This window comes from Lutjanus erythropterus, chromosome 19 (assembly GCF_056507025.1).
Source record: "Lutjanus erythropterus isolate fLutEry1 chromosome 19, fLutEry1.hap2, whole genome shotgun sequence".
Taxonomy (NCBI): Eukaryota; Metazoa; Chordata; class Actinopteri; order Lutjaniformes; family Lutjanidae; genus Lutjanus; species Lutjanus erythropterus.
Genome location: NC_139335.1, coordinates 26,688,624 through 26,710,954, shown reverse-complemented (window position 1 = coordinate 26,710,954; position 22,331 = coordinate 26,688,624). Strand labels below are relative to the sequence as shown.

At 37.7% G+C, this 22,331-nt stretch overlaps 1 gene segment (V, D, J or C); it reads right to left on the bottom strand.

Annotated features, from left to right (window-relative positions):
* Window positions 1-20,968: 20,968 nt before the first annotated feature.
* Window positions 20,969-21,420, bottom strand: LOC146309995 (Ig heavy chain V region XIG14-like). The segment is given in 2 exon segments: window positions 20,969-21,276; window positions 21,378-21,420. Coding segments are annotated over 2 exon segments (351 nt in total).
* Window positions 21,421-22,331: the final 911 nt, after the last annotated feature.

The following is a 22,331-nucleotide window of genomic DNA, read 5'->3' as shown; positions in this document are numbered from 1 at the left end:
GACACGGGGGAACATGCAAACTCTGCACAGAAAGGCCCTGCCCCAGCAAGCCAGGGGATCGAACTCAGGACCTTCTTGCTGTGAGGCGGCAGTGCTAATCACTGCACCACCATGGTACCCTGACACAGCTACACTGATAGATAATATATTCACAAAGAAAATTGACTATGAAATAGTAGGTGGACTTCTTATAAATGTTTCTAAATTATTTTGGGATAAAAATTAAACAAAAGACTTATACAGTTGAAATGATAAGACATAGGACACCAAGAGCCATTGTTGTCCTTAAGGTGGATCTAGGGGAAGAAAACTGGAGTGAGGTTTATGTTAATGAAGACCCTAATAATACATATGATGCATTTCTGTCAACTTTAATCCTGTTATATGAGAAGCATTGTCCTTTAATGAAAGTTACCAGGAAGCACCAGTGCTTAAATAAGCCATGGATCACAAAGAGAGTAGGGGATGCACGTAAAAAGAAAAAATATTTTATATAAGAGATTTATAAAACAGGACAAAAGATGCTGAAATAAAGTATAAGACATATAAAAATAAATTAGTAAAGTTATCATACATTACTGGAACAGAACAGGAGCAACACACAAGAAATGTGGAGAGTATTAAATAGCTGAATCAAAAAGGGTTCTAAAAAATGATTATCCAAAATTCGTTATAAAAGATAAAGATATTTTCATCAATAAAATTCAAGAAATAGCTAATGAAATTAAATGATTTTTTTGTACATGTTGGTTATAACTTAGCAAAAGAAATTCCTGAGCCAAGAACTAACAATGAAATAGATCAACATATTACTAAAAACTCCTCCTCCATGTTTATTAGTGCTGTAGATTATAGAGAAATACTTGATATTGTGAAAACACTTAAGAATAAAAAGTCCACTGATTGTTTTGATATTGACATGTTATTAGTAAAAAGTATTATAGAATATATAGTGCAGCCATTTACATCTGTAACTTGTCCTTTCAAACTGGTATTTTTCCTTCAAAAAATGAAAACAGGACAAGTTATTCCTATCTATAAAAGTGGAGAAAGACATCAATTTGCCAATTACCGACCAATATCACTACTTCCGCAGTTCTCAAAAATTCTAGAAAAATTATTTGCTCGTAGACTTGATAAATTTATTGAAAAATACAATCTTTTAAGTGATAGCCAATATGGCTTTAGAGCAAAAAGGTCTACCTCAATGGCAGTGATGGAACTTGTGGAAGGGATATCTACTGCGATAGATAACAAGGAATACACTGTTGGTGTTTTTATAGACTTAAAAAAGGCATTTGACACTATTGATCATAGTATATTAATGAATAAACTAGAGATATATGGTATAAGAGGGTTAGAATACAGGTGGATGAAAAGTTACCTGGATAACAGATATCAGTATGTGCAACTAAACAATGTGAAATCAAATCAACTGAAGGTCAGTTGTGGGATTCCTCAAGGGTCTGTGTTAGGCCCTAAATTATTTATATTATATATCAATGATATTTGCAATGTTTCCAAACTTAAAATATGTTTTATTTGCTGATGACACCACTCTCTACTGCTCTGGTAAAAACCTAGAACAGCTTCTGACTACAGCTGAAAATGAATGAAATATACTGAAAACCTGGTTTGACGTTAATAAGTTATCTCTGAATCTGAACAAAACAAAGTTTATAATTTTTGGTACCAGACAAATTAAAACCAGGTTAAAATCAGGGTTAATTGCATTGAAATAGAAAGAGTGAATGAGAGCAAATTTCTTGGTGTGATAATTGATGATAAACTTTGTTAGAACACCACAATAATGTGACAACTAAAATGTCAAAAACCATTGCTATACTTTATAAAACAAAGGATGTTCTTAATAAGAAGTCATTATACACATTTGTTCTCTGTTACTTCCATATATGACCTATTGTGTAGAGATATGGGGTAACACATATAAAACTAACACTCAGCCTACTTTTAAATTACAAAAAAGAGCTATAAGACTTATAAATCGATCAAACTTCTTTCAATCAACTAACTTATTGTTTGTCAATTTAAATACCCTTAAATGTTATGATTTAGTTGAATTTCAAATGGTACAGATAATGTACAAAGCACACAATAATTTACTTTGCCGCAGTTTCAGTCAGAGGCTGTTTGAAATCAGAGAGAGTCGGTACGATCTGAGGGGAACAGGTTTTTTCAAAAAAACTAAGACAAGAACAAATATTAAGCAGAAATGTGTTTCTGTTAGAGGTGTTAACTTGTGGAATAGTTGTGAGGATGAATTAAGATGTGTAGTCCACTTTCCTCATTTAAAAATATGTATAAAACTAAACTAATAAAAAAATATATAAATCAGGTATGAAGAAGAGTAATTGTAAAAACTGGGTTCACTGTTGAAGCTACCCTAGTACTAACATTGTCTGGTTACTAAGGGTTTCCAGGTCCACTGAAGGGTGTCTGACAAGAACAATCCAATGTCACTTCTTTCTTAATGTCCTTTATTTGTGCCACACAATCAACACACGCTCAACTACAAACGGATCGTGGATGTACAGGTAGGTGTGTTTCTGAAAATATAAATAATCACAAATAAAATACATGCTGCATATACTTATTACAATAAACCCATAAACAAGTGACTAATAAATGAAAGCAACAGCATATCCATAGCGACTTTAATGCTAATTGACACATGGCTAACAACTAACCTAGAACCAGATAAGGCATATTCACAAACTCTCCTCTGGGAGGAGAGAAAGCATTTCTATGATGATACTGCCCTCTATCGGCGAAGGAGGTGAATATCAGTTTGACCTACTTTCAGTCAAGCTGCAAGCGCTCGGCACCACAATGTCTGCACACAATTAAACCAGCGCAACAGGCTCCCATAGACAATGTCTACAGACTGAATCACAGACATAACTTTAACAACTACATACACATGGCAGGTTATGATGATAACGATAATGCTTTACACAAGACAGTAATTAACCAATACTCAAGTCTTGCCGTACATATCAACAGGGGCGGTCCTAGCCTATTTGGTGCCCTGGGCGAACACCCACTGTTTTCAAGCAGTATAGTAATACTGATAGAGGGATGGGGCTCAGAAAGAAAAGAAAATCTGTACTTTATAAATCCCTTCTGGGGAAACTGCATGCTTTCAGTCTGTTGTTATTTTTTTTATACACACATGGACCTGAGAACAGATACACGTTTCTGGTTAAAAACCACTAACTTTTTTGTGCGGCAAGCAGCAGGCGCACCAGCACCAAATGGAGGGCGCCCTTACTCCCTGCAAATGGGCAATAGAAAACCAATTGGTACCCATGCAATCCCAAAATGCCCGGGCATGATGCCGCCCCCCCACAATGCCGCCCTGGGCAACGGCCCATTTCGTCCATATCAAAAACCGCCCCTGCATATCAAAACATGTGCTATTAATCCACACACAACAAGTTGCCTTGTTAGGACAGGCATAATAAGCATGAGCTTCAGCCTACACCTTTTCGATTAGCTTTATCCCTCCATGTTTGTTGTTGGGGCAAATCTTCTGTGTTTTTTGTTGAGGTTGTATTTTGAATGCTACTTGAATAAATAAATAAATAAAAAAATAAAAATAACAAACCAAGAAAATAAGCAATTATATGAGGCCAAACTTCTCTATTAGGGTGACTAGTGTTGTGTGTGGGTGAAACAGCCATAAATTATGAGGGCAAATTTTTAATGAACCACTACACACTTATCAGTTAAAACCAAATCAGAACTGTTCTGCAACACTCAAATTTACTTATTCACAGCAGGCTGAGGAGACTTAAACCACACACTAAAACACATGCAGTGTCTCTACCACTCTACTCACCTTTAACACAGCAAAAAACCTCACAAGAAAAGTAACAGAAAAAATGTCCCATTCAATGGTTAGTTAAAGTCTCACTCAATCTATGAAATCTATAACTACAAGAAACAGAATCACATTAATATACAAAAGAAAACTGACACAGAATTCAAACAGCACCACTGTATGAAACTGGAAATAATCTTTATACATCATGTTGTTTCCAAGAAAAAATACATTCCCCTACTTAACAAGAATTGAAGTTAATCATGAACAGTAAAAAATGATACTGAGACAACTGAATGTTCTCAGTGGTGATAAATAGAGGAAGTAGTTTTTGTCTTATTGTGTCTCTCTGGCACAGTAATACACAGCAGTGTCTTCAGGCTGCACATTCTGTCCATTTAGAGTCACTGTCTTGCTGGAAGAGTCTAAGTCGATACTGAACTTGTTCTTCAGTGAATCTTTGTAGTATGTTGTGGATCCAGCTCTCATTCCAATCCACTCCAGTCTTTCCCCTGCAGGCTGTCTGATCCAAGCTGTGTAGTAGCTGCTAACAGAATAAGAGACCTGACAGGTGATGGTCAGACGTTGACCTGGCTGCACAGTCACAGAGGCTGGCTGTGTCAACTGTTCACACTTCACACCTGTTAAAAAAAAGAAAATGTTTTGTAACAAATGATCAAGTTCTGCTGCAAAAGAAGAACTGCTGACTTTGACAAATCCAGAGAGACTCACATCCAGCTGCCAACAGCAGCAGCAGAGCTACAGAAAACATGGTTTATGTTGAAAGTGACGTGCTGTGAACTCCACTGACAGCCTGATGGCAAGTTTTTATAGCTGAGTAACAAGGAAGGTCAGTGAGTTTGCATAGAATCAAACATATGAAGCATCAATGTTGGTCTAACTGGAGCCAATAGAAGAGTCTGTTGACTGTTATTATATCTGCAGAGTGAAAACATGCCTGCAAATCACCTCTGCTTTACATGTGATATTTGAATTTCATTACACACTCAGTCTTTAACATTTTGAAAACTTCCCTGCATTTACAGAAATTACACTGAACTGTTAACTTTGCTTTGACTGTAAACTATTAATGTAATGTAATCAGTATTCAGTACTGATAACAATGAATCCTTGGTAATGGAAAACATGTTCATTAGAATCATCATTACAGTAACAATGATGATGTGCACACATGGAAACAAAAGAGGCAACTAAGAATGTAGCTGTATAAACCATGTTTACTGTGTTTTACATGTTTTCAGTTTATTAAAACACACTTTAAATATGATGTGAGCTGTTTTCCTCACAGAATTTATGTTCTGTCAGCAGCTCCTACATCACATTCATGATTAACTTCCTGACTCACTATATTTACTTTCTGTATTTGTTGCAAACAGAAACACAGTGACAGCAGTCAGGATCATGTAAAAAGTATGAAAACTTCAGTCTGATGCTGCTGGTTTGTATAAAAGGCTTTTAAAGGTTTCAGTGTTTTCAGATGTTTGAAGTCATACAGAGAAACTTGGGGCCTCTTTTCAGTCCACCATCATAACACATCATGTATCATTTGAGACATTCGATCTGAAAAGAGAAAAGACAGAACTTTTGCCTGAGTATCCCAGAAAATGTTTCTTACTGCAGGATTAATTTTTCATGTTTTTCTTGAAAGATTCCACATCATTTACAGACATTATTGTGTCTTAATTTGCAGACATGTTCAGTATTTGTAGATGTTTACTGACAGCAACCAGATATGAACAAGTGATCGTTATTGTATTTTTTAACGTGTTGAAAGTTTAGTGATAATAATGCAGAATCAGTTTTCAGGAATTTATATTGTGTATGTATGTTTTTTTTAAACTAAATGTGGTGTATAAGATAGAATATAAAACAAAAAAGCAAGTATTCCATGATACTACCAGTCTGGTACAGATGAGTCCTGTAGGATTTTGTACAGCTGCTCAACCAACTCCAGTCACTGTGAGTCTCAAGCACAATAATAAACAGCAGAATCTTCAGTCTTCAGACTGTTCATCTGCAGATACACCTGCTGTCTGCTGTTGTCTCTGGAGATGGTAAACCGACCCTGAACTGACTGAGAGTAGTATTTGTCACTACCACCTCCATTGCTAATAGCAGCAATCCACTCCAGTCCTTTTCCAGGAGCCTGTCTGATCCAGTGCATCCCATAATTACTGAATGTGAATCCAGAGGCTGTACAGGTCAATCTGTGAGATTCTCCAGGTCTTTTAACCACTGGTTCAGATTCTGTCAGAGTCTGACCATCAACACCTGTGAAGATGGTAAAACATCATTATCATGTAAAATAATCAGGTTACATGAATAAAAAATAAAAGACCTGTGAATATTTTCACCTGTCCAGCAGATAGTTAAAAGCAGCAGTCCTGTCCTATAGTCCATCATGTTAAACTGCGTGTCCACTGTTCTCTGTCCTCCTCTCTGCAGTCAGATAAGTAGAGGTGGAAGACATCTGAGTTTTGCATTGACTCCTCCTCACAGGGAGGAAATATCTGGATTTGAGTGTTTGGTAAAACTGGAGAATGAATACTACTGTAATCCCTCCAAGATTCCCTTTTTGCATGTTTCAGTATAATTTGTGCAGCAGATTGACAAACACATGATTTAAGGTGGTTGAGCTTCATTATTAAGTGCAGTCTGCATCATGAGAAGACTCTGACAATACACCTGAACTGAAAGTGGTTGTAAGTCAAACCATTTTCAGGACATCAAGAGGAATAAAACACCAGTATGAATAAAAGAGAAGAAAACTTTTCAGAATATTAATTGAGTCTTAAAAACAAATTCAGAAAACATGTCACCCCACTGATGTCATGAATGTCCATATTTTTCAGTCAAGGCAAATAAAATGTTTTATTTCTTGTTAGATTCAATGCTTTTTAAAACACACTGTGAACTGAAATAACGTTAGTTCACAATAACATTGTGAGTCAGACAGACAAGACACTTTTTGAAAAATGCCTCCTGAATTTAATACTATTAATACTGTTATATATTATAATAATACAAGTTGTTATATTCCTTTTACTTATTCACTGTGAAATGTGTCTGTTTCTATCTTTACTGTAACAGTGAGCTGGTGTTGAAATCATTAGTGGTCTGAGGGCTCCTCCTCTGGTGGCTTCATGTTACAAGTGTTCAGACACTGAGGGGTTTTTGTTCAGGTCTACTGATATTGTGTCTCTGTGGCACAGCAATACACAGCAGTGTCTTCGGGCTGCACATTCTGTCCATTTAGAGTCACTGTGTTGCTGGAAGAGTCTAAGTCGATACTGAACTTGTTCTTCAGTTAATCTTTGATGTATGTGGTGTATCCAGCAGCTGCACTTCCAATCCACTCCAGTCTTTTCCCTGCAGGCTGTCTGATCCAGTGTGTGCGATAGGTGCTGACAGAATAAGAGACCTGACAGGTGATGGTCAGACGTTGACCTGGCTGCACAGTCACAGAGGCTGGCTGTGTCAACTGTTCACACTTGACACCTGTGGAGGAAAACATGTTGAATATTGAATCAGTGTAATAACAGTGATCAGTCAGTGTGCTGTGATCAGACTGTCAGTGTCTCTGCCTCAGTGAGACTCACAGGATCCAGCAGCCAGCAGCAGCAGCAGAGCAACAGAGAACATGGTTGGTATTGAAGGTGATCTGATGGGAGCTTCTCTTCTTCTGCTGCAACTGACAGCATGATATCAAGTCTTTATATCAGACTGTGAGGAAGTTCACTTTGCATAGAGAAGGACACTGACAGGCTATAAAAGAAGGATCAGCTCTCATAGCACCATACGTTGTTGTGTCACTGAATTACTCTGATAATCCAGCCTTGCGATCACGTCTTTAATTATGTGTTTAATTTGTGTTTAAAATGGTTTTCATTGTTTAACATATTACAGGAAGTGTTTCTCTCCTGCCTTGTAAAATTACAGATGTTAATATTAAAAACCACAACCACAGCTGGTGCTTTTTTGTGTGTGTGTTTTTCTGCATCTGTATGATTTACATCTCTGTGTGCAGGTATGATGTCATACTGTTTTTTGTTTTTTTTCATAATATATTTGAGGTCTCCTGCTGCCCTCTGCTGGTTATTGTAAAAATTAGTTGTTTGAGGTTTTTGTAAAGTGTCTTTATGTACTTAGATGACTGTGTGTTTCCTGCACAGTAATAAATGGCAGAGTCCTCTGGCTTTAAGTTGGACAGCCTCAGATACACCATGCTGTTGCTGTTATCTTTGGTTATTTCTATTCGTCCTTGCACACTGCTTATGTAACTTGTTTTACTTGCATCACTCCAAATAGTCCCTATCCATTCCAGTGCTTTTCCTGCTGGCTGTCTGATCCAGTGCATTCCATACCGACTGAAATCAAATCCTGTTCCTCTGCAGGAAAGACTGACGGTTTCTTGAGGTTTTTTCAATACTGAAGTGGAGGGAATTGACTCCAGAGCCTGGCCATTCAAACCTGCCAAAGAACCAGAGGGAAAAAGAGACAAGTGACAACAAGAGAGAAATAAATGCCAGAACATTAAATGTATGATTCCTTTGATTGGTTTGGCAGCATGAAGCTACTTACAGGGCAGACAGAGTGCTGTCAGCAGTACAGACAGTTTGTTCATCATCTTGAAACTGAAGATGTGAACTCTTCACACTACAAACAAGATGACAGCAAGTCAGTGGGATGACACAAGTATAACCTCTGAAAAATCTGGATTTGCATCAGGAGTTTGTGAGGGAGGAGCTAATATATTTGTATCATACATTTGATATATTTCAAATATATCTCTCTGATAAAAATACATCAAAGTGAATTTCATGTGTTTTCCTGCAGCACTGCTACAACACTTTGTCCAATTAATTCTGAATTGCTAAAATAATTAAATTATCAAATCAAAAGTCCTCAATTCTGACCCTCCATGATACTCATAAGTTGTTGCAGCAGTTTTGGTGTTGATTCCATTGTATTACAGTCTTCAGACTGTTCATCTGCAGATTCACCTGCTGCCTGCTGTTGTCTACTACTGATATAAGAGATCCACTCTGGTCCATTTCCAGGAACCTGGAATCTGGTCCAGATCGTCTCAATGCTGCTGAGTGTAAATCCAGAGACTGCACAGGTTAATCTGTGAAACTGAGATTGTGAGAGAGAGGGAAGAGAATATAATAGAGTTTTCTATATGGGTGTGGGAAAATATTCAGTAATGTTTCTGTGTTTCAAACTGATGAAAACAGCCACCTGTAAATTTAAAATAGGAACCCTTTTATAAAATCTAAATACTGTTTACTGTAACAGTGAGCTGGTGCTGAAATCGGATGCGGAATGACCCAAAACATGTGAGTGGAAAGCGGTCTGTCTCCTTCACACAGGGAGTTATTCAAGAAAAATAGGACAGCCCCCCCCACCCCCGGTGGCTTCATGTTACAAGTGTTCAGACACTGAGGGGTTTTTGTTCAGGTCTACTGATGGTTTGTGTTATTGTGTGTCTCTGGCACAGTAATACACAGCAGTGTCTTCAGGCTGCACATTCTGTCCATTTAGAGTCACTGTGTTGCTGGAAGAGTCTGAGTCGATACTGAACTTGTTCTTCAGTGAATCTAATATGTAGGATATCCAGCATGTGCACTTCCAATCCACTCCAGTCTTTTCCCTGCAGGCTGTCTGATCCAAGCTGTGAAGTAGTCACTAACAGAATAAGAGACCTGACAGGTGATGGTCAGACGTTGACCTGGCTGCACAGTCACAGAGGCTGGCTGTGTCAACTGTTCACACTTCACACCTGTTAAAAAAAGAAAATGTTTTGTAACAAATGATCAAGTTCTGCTGCAAAAGAAGAACTGGTGACTTTGACAAATCCAGAGAGACTCACATCCAGCTGCCAACAGCAGCAGCAGAGCTACAGAAAACATGGTTTATGTTGAAAGTGACATGAAACTTTGCATTATTGTACACTATTAATGCATAAATGTGTTGTCTGGAAACCTCTCATAGTGATCACACCTGCCTTTTAACCACTGGGTTGGATAAAAAACACTGAAATAAGTGACATAAGTAGGTGACACAAATAAAAGTGTTTTTACTGACTTATAGAAGTGTACAGAGACTGTTTGGGTGATGAGCATTTTATATAAACTAAAACTGAATTGAGCTGAGTCATTCCTCCAAGAGTCCTTCTCACCTGCCTGAGTATAATTTGTGACACAGATTGGAAGACACATTACTTAAGTTGGTTGACACTGGTCACCTCAAAAGTGAGCATGTTAATTACATTTTACAGTAAGCTAATAGTTTTGCATAGACCCATCATAACAGGGAGGAAACAGCTTGATCAGACTTTAACCATTTATTAGAATTTGCGAATAAATACATGTTTCTATCTATTGGTAAATGTCTCAAATAAAGATAATTAATATATGTATATCAGTCTTTACACAGATCAATAGTTTACATCATTAAACCAGGTGAAAATAGGAACTGGGGTTTATTTATTTACAGCATCATCAATAGTTGTGTAGATGTCAGATAAGAGCAATCAAATCATCTCATTTCCTTCTTGATGTCACCTCTAGTCTCTGGCTTCCTCCCACAGTCCAAAGAGATGCATGCTAGGTTAATTGGTGATTCTAAATTGCCCGTCGGTGTGAATGTGAGTGTGAGTGGTTATCTGTCTCTATGTGTCAGCCCTGCGATGAACTGGGGACTTGTCCAGGGTGAACCCTGCCTCTCGCCCAATGTCAGCTGGGATAGGCTCCAGCAGCCCACAACCCTTCGGGAATAAGCAGTTACAGAAAATGGATGGGTGTCACCTCTTGTTATTCATCACAATCAGTTAAAATATGAACCTTAGTCAGTCCTGGACTGTCCTCTAGAGTTTTGAAAGACAAACTTATTTTCCAGTTACTGCATCACCTGTGACACCACATTTTCAAAAACATCAAGACATGCTGTAGTTTTCTTGTTTTCAGAGTTGGTTCAACAGTCTGAACTCATTCAACCTGTGGGTGTCAGATTCTGTCACCTTTTGCTGAGAGACAAACAAATACAACTTCTTTTCATGGCTCTGCTTATCCTGAATAAAACAGGAAACTGTCCACAGGTAGTTCATTTAGGTTCTGCTCCATCAGTCCAGTGAAGATAAACACTGTAGGATTTTGTCCAGCTGCTCAACCAACTCCAGTCACTGTGAGTCTCGAGCACAATAATAAACAGCAGAATCTTCAGTCTTCAGACTGTCCATCTGCAGATGCAACTGCTGTCTGCTGTTGTCTCTGGAGATGGTAAACCGACCCTGAACTGACTGAGAGTAGGATTTGCTACTGCCACTACCATCATCTATCCAGGCAATCCACTCCAGTCCTTTTCCAGGAGCCTGTCTGATCCAGTTCATCTCATAGCTGCTGAATGTGAATCCAGAGGCTGTACAGGTCAATCTGTGAGATTCTCCAGGTCTTTTAACCACTGGTTCAGATTCTGTCAGAGTCTGACCATCAACACCTGCTAATACAACAAAGAAAAGCATCACATGAAGAAAATTTACAAGTTTAAGAAAACATATAATAAAAATCCCTAAAGATCCTTCACCTGTCCAGCAGATAGTTAAAAGCAGCAGTCCTGTCCTATAGTCCATCATGTTAAACTGTGTCCACTGTTCTCTGTCCTCCTCTCTGCAGTCAGATAAGTAGAGGTGGAAGACATCTGAGTTTTGCATTGACTCCTCCTCACAGGGAGGAAACAGCTGGATTGTACTTGTGTGTCTCTTGTTTTTCTTGTCTGGTGAAACTAGAATGAATGTTTTTTGATGCGTCCATCCAGTTGGTCAAATGTAAAAGTTTTCTGACACATTTCAAATTGAGTAACTTGTTCGTCACCATTAATAGAGCAGCCAAATAACATCACACAGTCACAGCAGACAGAAGCAGTACTTGCATCCTGGCACCTGTATAACTGACTGGAAGATTTTCACTCACCATTCAGCATGTCTTCGTGCTGTTTTTAGTTCAGATAAAAAGTCCATCAACCTAACGTTAGCAGCACAACATATGAAAGAACCAAATCTATAACATTTCATCAAGTCATGTTCATCAAGCACCCTTTGTGAGCTGAGTGACATATTAATAATTGGCTTCATGTTTAAGCTGTGAAGACATTCAAAGAATGTCAAATCTTTATTGTGATGTTATTAAAGGTTAATATTTTGTATTCTCTTGTATCCTGTATTATTATTCATAATTACCAATATATATGTGTGCTGTTATTTTTGAATTTTTTAATATATAATTGAATGTGCCGTGTATAATTGAGAAGTTTGGATTTATTGTCCTGTTTATTGTTTTTCTTTGTAAGTTAAGTGAAGCTAGCATGCTTTGTAAAAATGGCATTACATTGTTGTATATATCTTAAAGAAAACTGAGATAATATACAAAGGCAAATTATTCAAAATTATGCATCTCACAGATGTGATGGCATTGCAGTAGGTGCCTCACCATCTGTTGCCTGGTGGAGAGTTTTACTCCACTGAGTGCACTCTTCTAGTTACGATCTGTTTCAGAGAAAACATGAAGAAAATTCAGTCTGTGTGTTCTGATGCCAGGTGTTTTGTTGTGAGCAGGGGCCTGTTGGCAGATGTAACAGACTGGAGTGAAAACGGGAGTAAATATACAAAACCCTCACATGAGAGGGTCCACAAAAATACTAGAATGAATAGCCATGGATGAGGGAGGGTCCCACTGAGAGTATGTACATGGTCCAGAATTCTGTGTTAGGCCTGCCTGTATTTCTTAATTTGCAGACATGTTCAGTATTTGTAGATGTTTACTGACAGCAACCAGATATGAACAAGTGATCTTTATTGTATTTTTTAATGTGTTGAAAGTTTAGTGATAATAATGCAGAATCAGTTTTCAGGAATTCATATTGTGTATGTATGTTTTTATTTCAAAATTTAACATGGTGCGTGAGATAGAATAAAAAACAATGAATAGTAAAATTAAATAGAATATAAAATATCGGAAAAAGTACATACTATAAATACTATAACAAGCATTCCATGATACTACCAGTCCATTACAGATGAGTCCTGTAGGATTTTGTACAGCTGCTCAACCAACTCCAGTCACTGTCACAGTCACAGTCAATAATAAACAGCAGAATCTTCAGTCTTCAGACTGTTCATCTGCAGATACACCTGCTGTCTGCTGTTGTCTCTGGAGATGGTAAACCGACCCTGAACTGACTGAGAGTAGAGTTTGCTGCTGCCACTGCTGCTTTCAATCCTGGCCACCCACTCCAGTCCTTTTCCAGGAGCTTGTCTGATCCAGTGCATGTAGTAGTCACTGAATGTGAATCCAGAGGCTGTACAGGTCAATCTGTGAGATTCTCCAGGTCTTTTAACCGCTGGTTCAGATTCTGTCAGAGTCTGACCATCAACACCTGTCAAGACAAAAGATATGAGTGTTATTTGTTATGTTGGTGAGAAAAATGAAAATATATCAAATGAAGATTAGTGAATATTTTCACCTGTCCAGCAGATAGTCAAAAGCAGCAGTCCTGCCCTATAGTCCATCATGTTAAACTGTGTGTCCACTGCTCTCTGTCCTCCTCTCTGCAGTCAGATAAGTAGAGGTGGAAGACATCTGAGTTTTGCATTGACTCCTCCTCACAGGGAGGAGAGAACTGGATTGTACTTGGGTGTCGCTTGTCTTTCTTGTCTGGTGAAACTAGAATGAATGTTTTATGATATGTCCATCCAGTTGGTCAAATGTAAAAGTTTTCTGACACATTTCAAATTGAGTAACTTGTTCATCAACATGAACACAGCAGTAGAATAACATCACACAGTCACACAGCAGACAGAAGCAGTAGTTACATCCTGGCACCTGACTGGCAGATTTTCACTCACCTCACAAATGAAACATGTCATCAACATAATATGACGTAGAGTTTCAGTGTCATTTACAATGAATAATAATAATAATAATGAAGCTCAGCATAAGTTCAATCAGAAAGACCTTCTGTTACGCTGCCTTCATTCACAACTTTCCTTTACTCCGTCTCTCTCCTCCTATTCCCTCTAATCAGCTGATTGTGGGTGTTCACCTTCCTCTTTACTATCCAATCAGATTTTGCCACGGTCGTGATAGCCAGTCAATTTGCTGCTGCCAAACTTTAAATAGCCTCTGTCTCTGCTCCATCACTTGTCATTCAGTCAGTCATGCAACCCTCCTCCACCTCTCTCTCCTCCAGACTTCAGGTCCAGGCAGCAGGAGTCTGGAGCCACTTCACCTCACCAGTCCATATTTCATATCTCACACACGTGTCAATAAACTATTTCCTTTTACTCTTAGTCTCTCCTGATTGAAATAAAGTATGGTGGTTATTTATCAACATGTATAAATGTGAACTTCCTTCATCTTATGTTTGGTGTGTGTTTGTGCTGTTTTTAGTTCAGATAAAAAGTCCATCAAGCTAACGTTAGCAGCACAACACATGAGAGCAGACAAGTCTGTAAAGTTTCCCAAAGTATTCAAGTATTTCACTCTTGGTAAACTGAGCGAGGTACTAAAACTTAAATCTCTATAAACTGTACAGATAAAATGTTTGTTGTTGTTATTAAAGGTTACTGTGTTATATTCTCTAGTAGAAAAAGTCCATTTGCTAATCGAGCAGCACATCACTTCATGATTACCAATATACACAGTTTGTTATTTTCAGTTGCTTCATATAAAACTGAATGTAGAGTGTATAAGACTGTCAATGCAAATGTTGGACTGTAAAACTGTTTAGAGGATTAATATGAGCAGCAATCTTGTTTACTTTTAGATTTCTTGTCACGCTGCTCATCATGTACATCATGTCATGTTTTTACCTTTCCCAAGACAGTTGATCTATAATCAATAACACATTGAAAAGTTTGGACTGATTTTAAGTTAACTTTGTTATTATCTGTCACTTTGCACTAAAGGAATATATATTTTTTCTGGTGATCCGCAAACAAGAACATAGGTGAAAAAATTATAAATGTTTTTAAATACATCCTCAGACTGAACCAAAGACTGAAGTTGAAGATAAATTCATTTTTAAAGTAAAATACTATCAGGGAGGTAACAGCCTCTGACTTTCTTTATTTATATCTCTCACTGTAACATGTGTCGGGGGTTGAGTCACATGGTTGTTGAGTATTTGTGCAGGTCTGTTGGTGGTTTGTATCACTGTGGCTCGACGTACACAGTAATAAACAGCTGTGTCTTCAGGCTGCACATTCTGTCCTCTTATTGTCACTGTTCCAGCTGAAGTGTCTCTGCTGTAACTGAACTTGTTCTTCAGAGCATCATTTTGATAAAAGCTGCAACCACCCCACATATTAAAAATCCATTCCATCGGTTTTCCTTCACACTGTCTGATCCAACCTGTTGCATAGCTGTTATCAGTCACAGAATAACCAGAGACCCGACAGGTGATGGTCAAAGACTGTCCAGGCTGCACAACCATTGAGTCTGGCTGGATGAGATCAATACTGTTCACACCTGTGGAAACAGAAATCAACATTATCTCCATCATTCAAGTGAATATTCAGTGTTTCTAATGTGTTTCTTAGTGTGAATCCACTGAAAGCTCCTCACAGGATCCAGCAGCCAGCAGCAGCAGCAGAGCTACAGAGAACATGGTTGGTATTGAAGGTGATCTGATGGGAGCTCTTCTCTCCTCTCACTGACACACACACACACTCACAAACACACACTTCACTTCCTTATAAGTGACCTTGATTTGCATATTGTTGAATTATCTTTTGCATTTTATTTAAACCAGCTTTAAGCAAACCTGCTGTGCTGCTGTGATTTGATTTACTGCAAATATGTCTTAAAACTCATGAAGTTAGTATAAAAGAATGAATCTTGTATGATTCAGAACAGCCATAATAAACTGTCCCAACACACTGGCACATACATTTTTATGTTTCATTTCATTGAAACAAACTGGACACTGACTGCCATCTAGTGTTTTTATAAAAGCAACTACAACATTATGTTTCACTCTCATATTGTGACAAAGTTTAGATGCCAAATAATATAAACATAAATGTATCTGAAATGTGAACAAGGAGTTTTTCTTTTACTTGGCTGTTTGGGGAGGAAGTGATCATTACAGGATGACTTTTTGTTGATTATGTGTTTAATGTTTATTGTTGGTTAATGATGAGCTTTTTCAGGGTCTATTTTCATGATTTTATTGAAAACAACAAAAGATGAATTAAAAGTATAATTCTTTCTCAGATTCTGTCAGTCCAGTAAAATGTAAACATATATTTTAGATTAAAAAGAACTTCAAACTTATTTAAATTTTAATTCTTTATATTTTGGCAGGTTGAAACTGATAAAACTGAGTAAAATTAGATGGATCTTTCCATCTTCAGTCACTACTAAGAATTTTCAGGACTGACAGTTAATCACAATCAATAAAAGTGTCTCTGAGCTCTGGTGGAGCTAATTTATGGAAAATAATGAAAGAAATCCTGTCTGCTATAAGAGACATTCCTGTCCCCCTGTCCCCATCTCTACTGATTTTAAATGATCTCTCTCAACTTAAACTACAAAAAGCCCAGAAGTGTGTGTTACACTAACTCAACAACAATAAAATAAAAAATGAGACAAAAACTAAAACAACGTAACAAATAAATGAAAATATGTTTATTTCTGCTCAAAGAGAGATGTAGTTAACTTCTCTTTATATTCAGATACAAATAACTGAAACTAAATAAATGAAACGTGTCTGTTTTATTGAATCAAACAGTCACTGTTCTCACCACATGTTGATAAAGTTACATTTCTCATGAAATGTAACTTTAAAGCCAGTCATACATCAGTGGTACTCAAATGTCTCTGTGTTGTATCATATTAAATGACTTGACTTGAGGACATTAATCATGTGAGACAGTGCAGGGTCCATGAGGATGAGAAAATATTTCTTCCAGCTGTATTAATCATTCATTCATCTTAACCATCTTTAATAATCATCAACATCATTTACAAACATTATTGCATCTTAATTAGTAGTTGTTTCATTTCAGCAGTCAGATTGTTGTGCTGTCTTTGTCTTTGTGTGTTTTTTTTTATGTGCACACTGTTTAGTAATAATATTTCTCAGGAACAGTTTTTTTGTGTAGGACTTTGTGTAAAACCCCTGTATTACACAAGTATCAATTAGTTATTTAAAAATGAACGTAGAATTGAATAGGAAGGACATATGAAAAATATAAAAAAATAAAACCTTCAATAAAAATATAAAATATGAATACTATTTTAAATTTATAAAAACTATGTCATGCTTGGACTCTACCAGCCTGAGAGATGAGTCCTGTAGGATTTTGTACAGCTGCTCAACCAACTCCAGTCACTGTGAGTCTCGAGCACAATAATAAACAGCAGAATCTTCAGTCTTCAGACTGTTCATCTGCAGATACACCTGCTGTCTGCTGTTGTCTCTGGAGATGGTAAACCGACCCTGAACTGACTGAGAGTAGTAGATCTCGCTACTGCCATCACCACTAATAAAAGCAATCCACTCCAGTCCTTTTCCAGGAGCCTGTCTGATCCAGGCCATCCAGTAGCTGCTTAATGTGAATCCAGAGGCTGTACAGGTCAATCTGTGAGATTCTCCAGGTCTTTTAACCACTGGTTCAGATCCTGTCAGAGTCTGACCATCAACACCTGTGAAGATGGTAAAACATCATTATCATGTAAAATAATCGGGTTACATGAATAAAAAATAAAAGACCTGTGAATATTTTCACCTGTCCAGCAGATTGTTAAAAGCAGCAGTCCTGTCCTATAGTCCATCATGTTAAACTGTGTGTCCACTGTTCTCTGTCCTCCTCTCTGCAGTCAGATAAGTAGAGGTGGAAGACATCTGAGTTTTGCATTGACTCCTCCTCACAGGGAGGAGAGAAGTGGATTTGAGTGTTTGGTAAAACTGGAGAATGAATACTACTGTAATCCCTCCAAGATTCCCTTTTTTGCATGTTTCAGTATAATTTGTGCAGCAGATTGACAAACACATGATTTAAGTTGGTTGAGCTTCATTATTAAGTGCAGTCTGCATCATGAGAAGACTCTGACAATACACCTGAACTGAAAGTGGTTGTAAGTCAAACCATTTTCAGGACATCAAGAGAAATAAAACACCAGTATGAATAAAAGTGAAGAAAACTGTTGACAATATTAATTAAGTCTTAAAAACAAATTCAGAAAACATATCACCCTACTGATGTCATGGATGTCCATATTTTCCAGTCAGGGCAAATAAAATGTTTTATTTCTTGTTAGATTCAATGCTTTTTAAAACACACTGTGAACTGAAATAATGTTAATTCACAATAACATTGTGAGTCAGACAGACAAGACACTTTTTGAAAAATGCTTCCTGCAATTTAATATTATTAATACCGTTATATATTATAATAATAAAATGTGTTATATTCCTTTTACTTTTTCATTGTTCAATGTGTCTGTTTCTGTCTTTACTGTAACAGTGAGCTGGTGTTGAAATCATTAGTGGTCTGAGGGCTCCTCCTCTGGTGGCTTCATGTTACAAGTGTTCAGACACTGAGGGGTTTTTGTTCAGGTCTACTGATGGTTTGTCTTATTGTGTCTCTCTGGCACAGTAATACACAGCAGTGTCTTCAGGCTGCACATTCTGTCCATTTAGAGTCACTGTTTTCTTTTCTGTGTCTGCTGTTGTCTCTGGAGATGGTAAAGCGACCCTGAACTGACTGAGAGTAGTAGATCTCACTACTGCCACTGCTGATAGTAGCAACCCACTCCAGTCCTTTTCCAGCAGCCTGTCTGATCCAAGCATTCCAGTAATTGCCACTAAACCCTGAATATGTGCAGGTAGCAAACAAGAAGCCAACTGTCAGAAGGTGCATCTACTGTATGAATGTATGCCTCAAAAACTGACCAACTGGAAGATTGTCCTTTAGGTGTCTGGGATGGTTGCTAGAAGCATGCAGTATTGAGTTGTGTTCCATATCTTTTTGGTAAATAGAGGAATGAATGGCTCCAGTTTCATGATTAGATCCAAAAAATTGATTTTTATCAGAGCTGTATTCACAGGTGAATTTGAAGAAACTTGATATGATACAAAGTCCATGTCACTGATGTAACGTTTATACAGTTCTATCTTTGAATGGTATGGGTTGCTATAGGGATCATGTATAACCGCTTCTTCCCATTTCCCACTACTAATCCAGCCACAGAGGGTGCTGTTGCTGCCCCCACTGCAGTTCCAGACTGTTAGAGCAACCATTTGGAGTCATACTGCATATAGTTCCGACTCAGAACCAGGTGTAAAAGTTCTGACAGGAGTGCATTAGGAGGATTTTCTGTTGTATCCCTCTTGGATAGGTAGTGGGCAGCAGAGCTCAAAGTGTTTTGTGCTGCAGGATTGGGTTGTCATGTTTTTCTTTACTCACAGATTCCACAGCATTTACAGTCATTATCGTGTCTTGTTTTGCAGACATGTTCAGTATTTGCACCAGCAGCCAGACAACAAGTGATCTTTATTGTGTTTTTTAATGTGTTGAAAGTTTAGTAAGTTTAGCAGGTAAGTAAGTAGAAGTTTTCAGGAATTCATATTGTGTATTTTTTTCAAAAACAAATGAGATGTAGAAATAAAAGATTAAATATAGGAACAGTATATATTTTAAATACGATAACAAATATTTCATAATACTACCAGCACGGTAAAGATGAGTCCTGTAGGATTTTGTACAGCTGTTCAACCAACTCCAGTCACTGTGAGTCTCGAGCACAATAATAAACAGCAGAATCTTCAGTCTTCAGACTGTTCATCTGCAGATACACCTGCTTTCTGCTGTTGTCTCTGGAGATGGTAAACCGACCCTGAACTGACTGAGAGTAGAAGATGCTAACACTATTAGGAGTAATTCTTGCAATCCACTGCAGTCCTTTTCCAGGAGCCTGTCTGATCCAGGCCATCCAGTGGCTGCTGAATGTGAATCCAGAGGCTGTACAGGTCAATCTGTGAGATTCTCCAGGTCTTTTAACCACTGGTTCAGATTCTGTCAGAGTCTGACCATCAACACCTGTGAAATCAAAGAAAGAATGCATGCTGTGTGATATGTTGCAAGCAAAAATGGCAATATATCAAATGAAGAAGAATATTTTCACCTGTCCAGCAGATAGTTAAAAGCAGCAGTCCTGTCCTATAGTCCATCATGTTAAACTGTGTGTCCACTGTTCTCTGTCCACCTCTCTGCAGTCAGATAAGTAGAGGTGGAAGACATCTGAGTTTTGCATTGACTCCTCCTCACAAGGACCCCAAACGAAAACTTTTTCTGTCATAATATGCTTGTTTTTTCATCAAATGGTCTGAAAATAATGGGGGTTGTTTAATACTATGATCTTCACAACTAAAATAAATTTGAAGTAATTTAATTATTATTATAATTATGAGTGTTTTTTTAAATTTAGTAACGTTTGTTGTCCTCTGATGTCCAAAAATGCCCCACAGCACAAGGGGTGCAAAGGGGCAAATTGTCACGCCATGCTGCCTGTCTATGGTTATTAACAGCATTACCAAATTTCCACATGTGAAGACTTTGACGGTCCAAAGTAAGCGTTACATTACATTTTAAAATCCCCTAAAATTTGTTCATTGTATTTCACATTTGAATTTTTTTACAAAGTGTTCATAAGTCAAACCATTGTCACATCATTAAGTAACCACACGAATGCCATGAATGTAAGTATTTTTCATTGAGTAGAGCATTTTTGTTTTTAATTTCTTGTTAAATTAAATTCTTTAAAAAGAAACTGATTTGAAACAATTCTGTCATTAATTTACGATAGGTTTGTGAGTCAGGAGAAAAATACCTCCTGATTTCAACATTATGAATTGTATATTGTAATAAAAAGTGTCATATTCCTTTTACTTTTTCATTGTTAAATGGGTGTTTCTGTCTTTACTGTAACAGTGAGCTGGTGTTGAAATCATTAGTGGTCTGAGGGCTCCTCCTCTGGTGGCTTCATGTTACAAGTGTTCAGACACTGAGGGGTTTTTGTTCAGGTCTACTGATGGTTTGTCTTATTGTGTGTCTCTGGCACAGTAATACACAGCAGTGTCTTCAGGCTGCACATTCTGTCCATTTAGAGTCACTGTGTTGCTGGAAGAGTCTAAGTCGATACTGAACTTGTTCTTCAGTGAATCTTTGATGTATGTGGTGTATCCAGCAGCTGCACTTCCAATCCACTCCAGTCCTTTTCCTGCAGGCTGTCTGATCCAATGTGTGCGATAGGTGCTAACAGAATAAGAGACCTGACAGGTGATGGTCAGACGTTGACCTGGCTGCACAGTCACAGAGGCTGGCTGTGTCAACTGTTCACACTTAACACCTGTGGAGGAAAACATGTTGAATATTGAATCAGTGTAATAACAGTGATCAGTCAGTGTGCTGTGATCAGACTGTCAATGTCTCTGCCTCAGTGAGACTCACAGGATCCAGCAGCCAGCAGCAGCAGCAGAGCTACAGAGAACATGGTTGGTATTGAAGGTGATCTGATGGGAGCTTCTCTTCTTCTGCTGCAACTGACAGCATGATATCAAGTCTTTATATCAGACTGTGAGGAAGTTCACTTTGCATAGAGAAGGACACTGACAGACTATAAAAGAGGGATCAGTAGTCATTGCACCATAATGTTATTGTATCACTGAATTACTCTTATAATCCAGTGATACATGAATGAATTGCTGCTGCAAATAGCCGCACAATACTTTTGGATTTACCATTTGCAATTGGTGTACTTAATAACTCCATCTTATGTGTTAATGTCCTCTGTAGTTTTGATTACAGGTTCTGTTGTCATGTGTTTTTTAAAGTGTCTAAGAAAATATGTCCTGGTAGGTGATGGTTGGAGTTTTACTTGATGGACTGTCAGAGATACTCAATTCAGCTTTTTATATTTCACACATGTGGAGAGAAAACCAGCAGATGTGTAAATGCACCTCCACACATATCCTGAAACTATTTCCCAAACCTTTTAAGATTAAATACATGAGGACTGAAATTGTCTTGGCCACACTAAAAGCACATTGAATCAACCAATTCCTCCCTCCTGGATGAGGACTATATTTTATGCCTTGTGATCACGTCTTTAATTATGTGTTTAATTTGTGTTTAAAATGGTTTTCATTGTTTAAAATATTACAGGAAATGTTTCTCTCCTGCCTTGTAAATTAACAGATGTTAATATTAAAAACCACAACCACAGCTGGTGCTTTCACGTTGTGTTTTTCTGCATCTATGTTATTTACATCTCTGTTGTCATACTGTTTTTATTTCATAATATTTTAGATTCAAGATCTCCTGCTGCCCTCTGCTGTTTATTGTAGAAATGAGTTGTTTGAGGTTTTTGTAAAGCTTCTTTATGTACTTAGATGACTGTGTGTT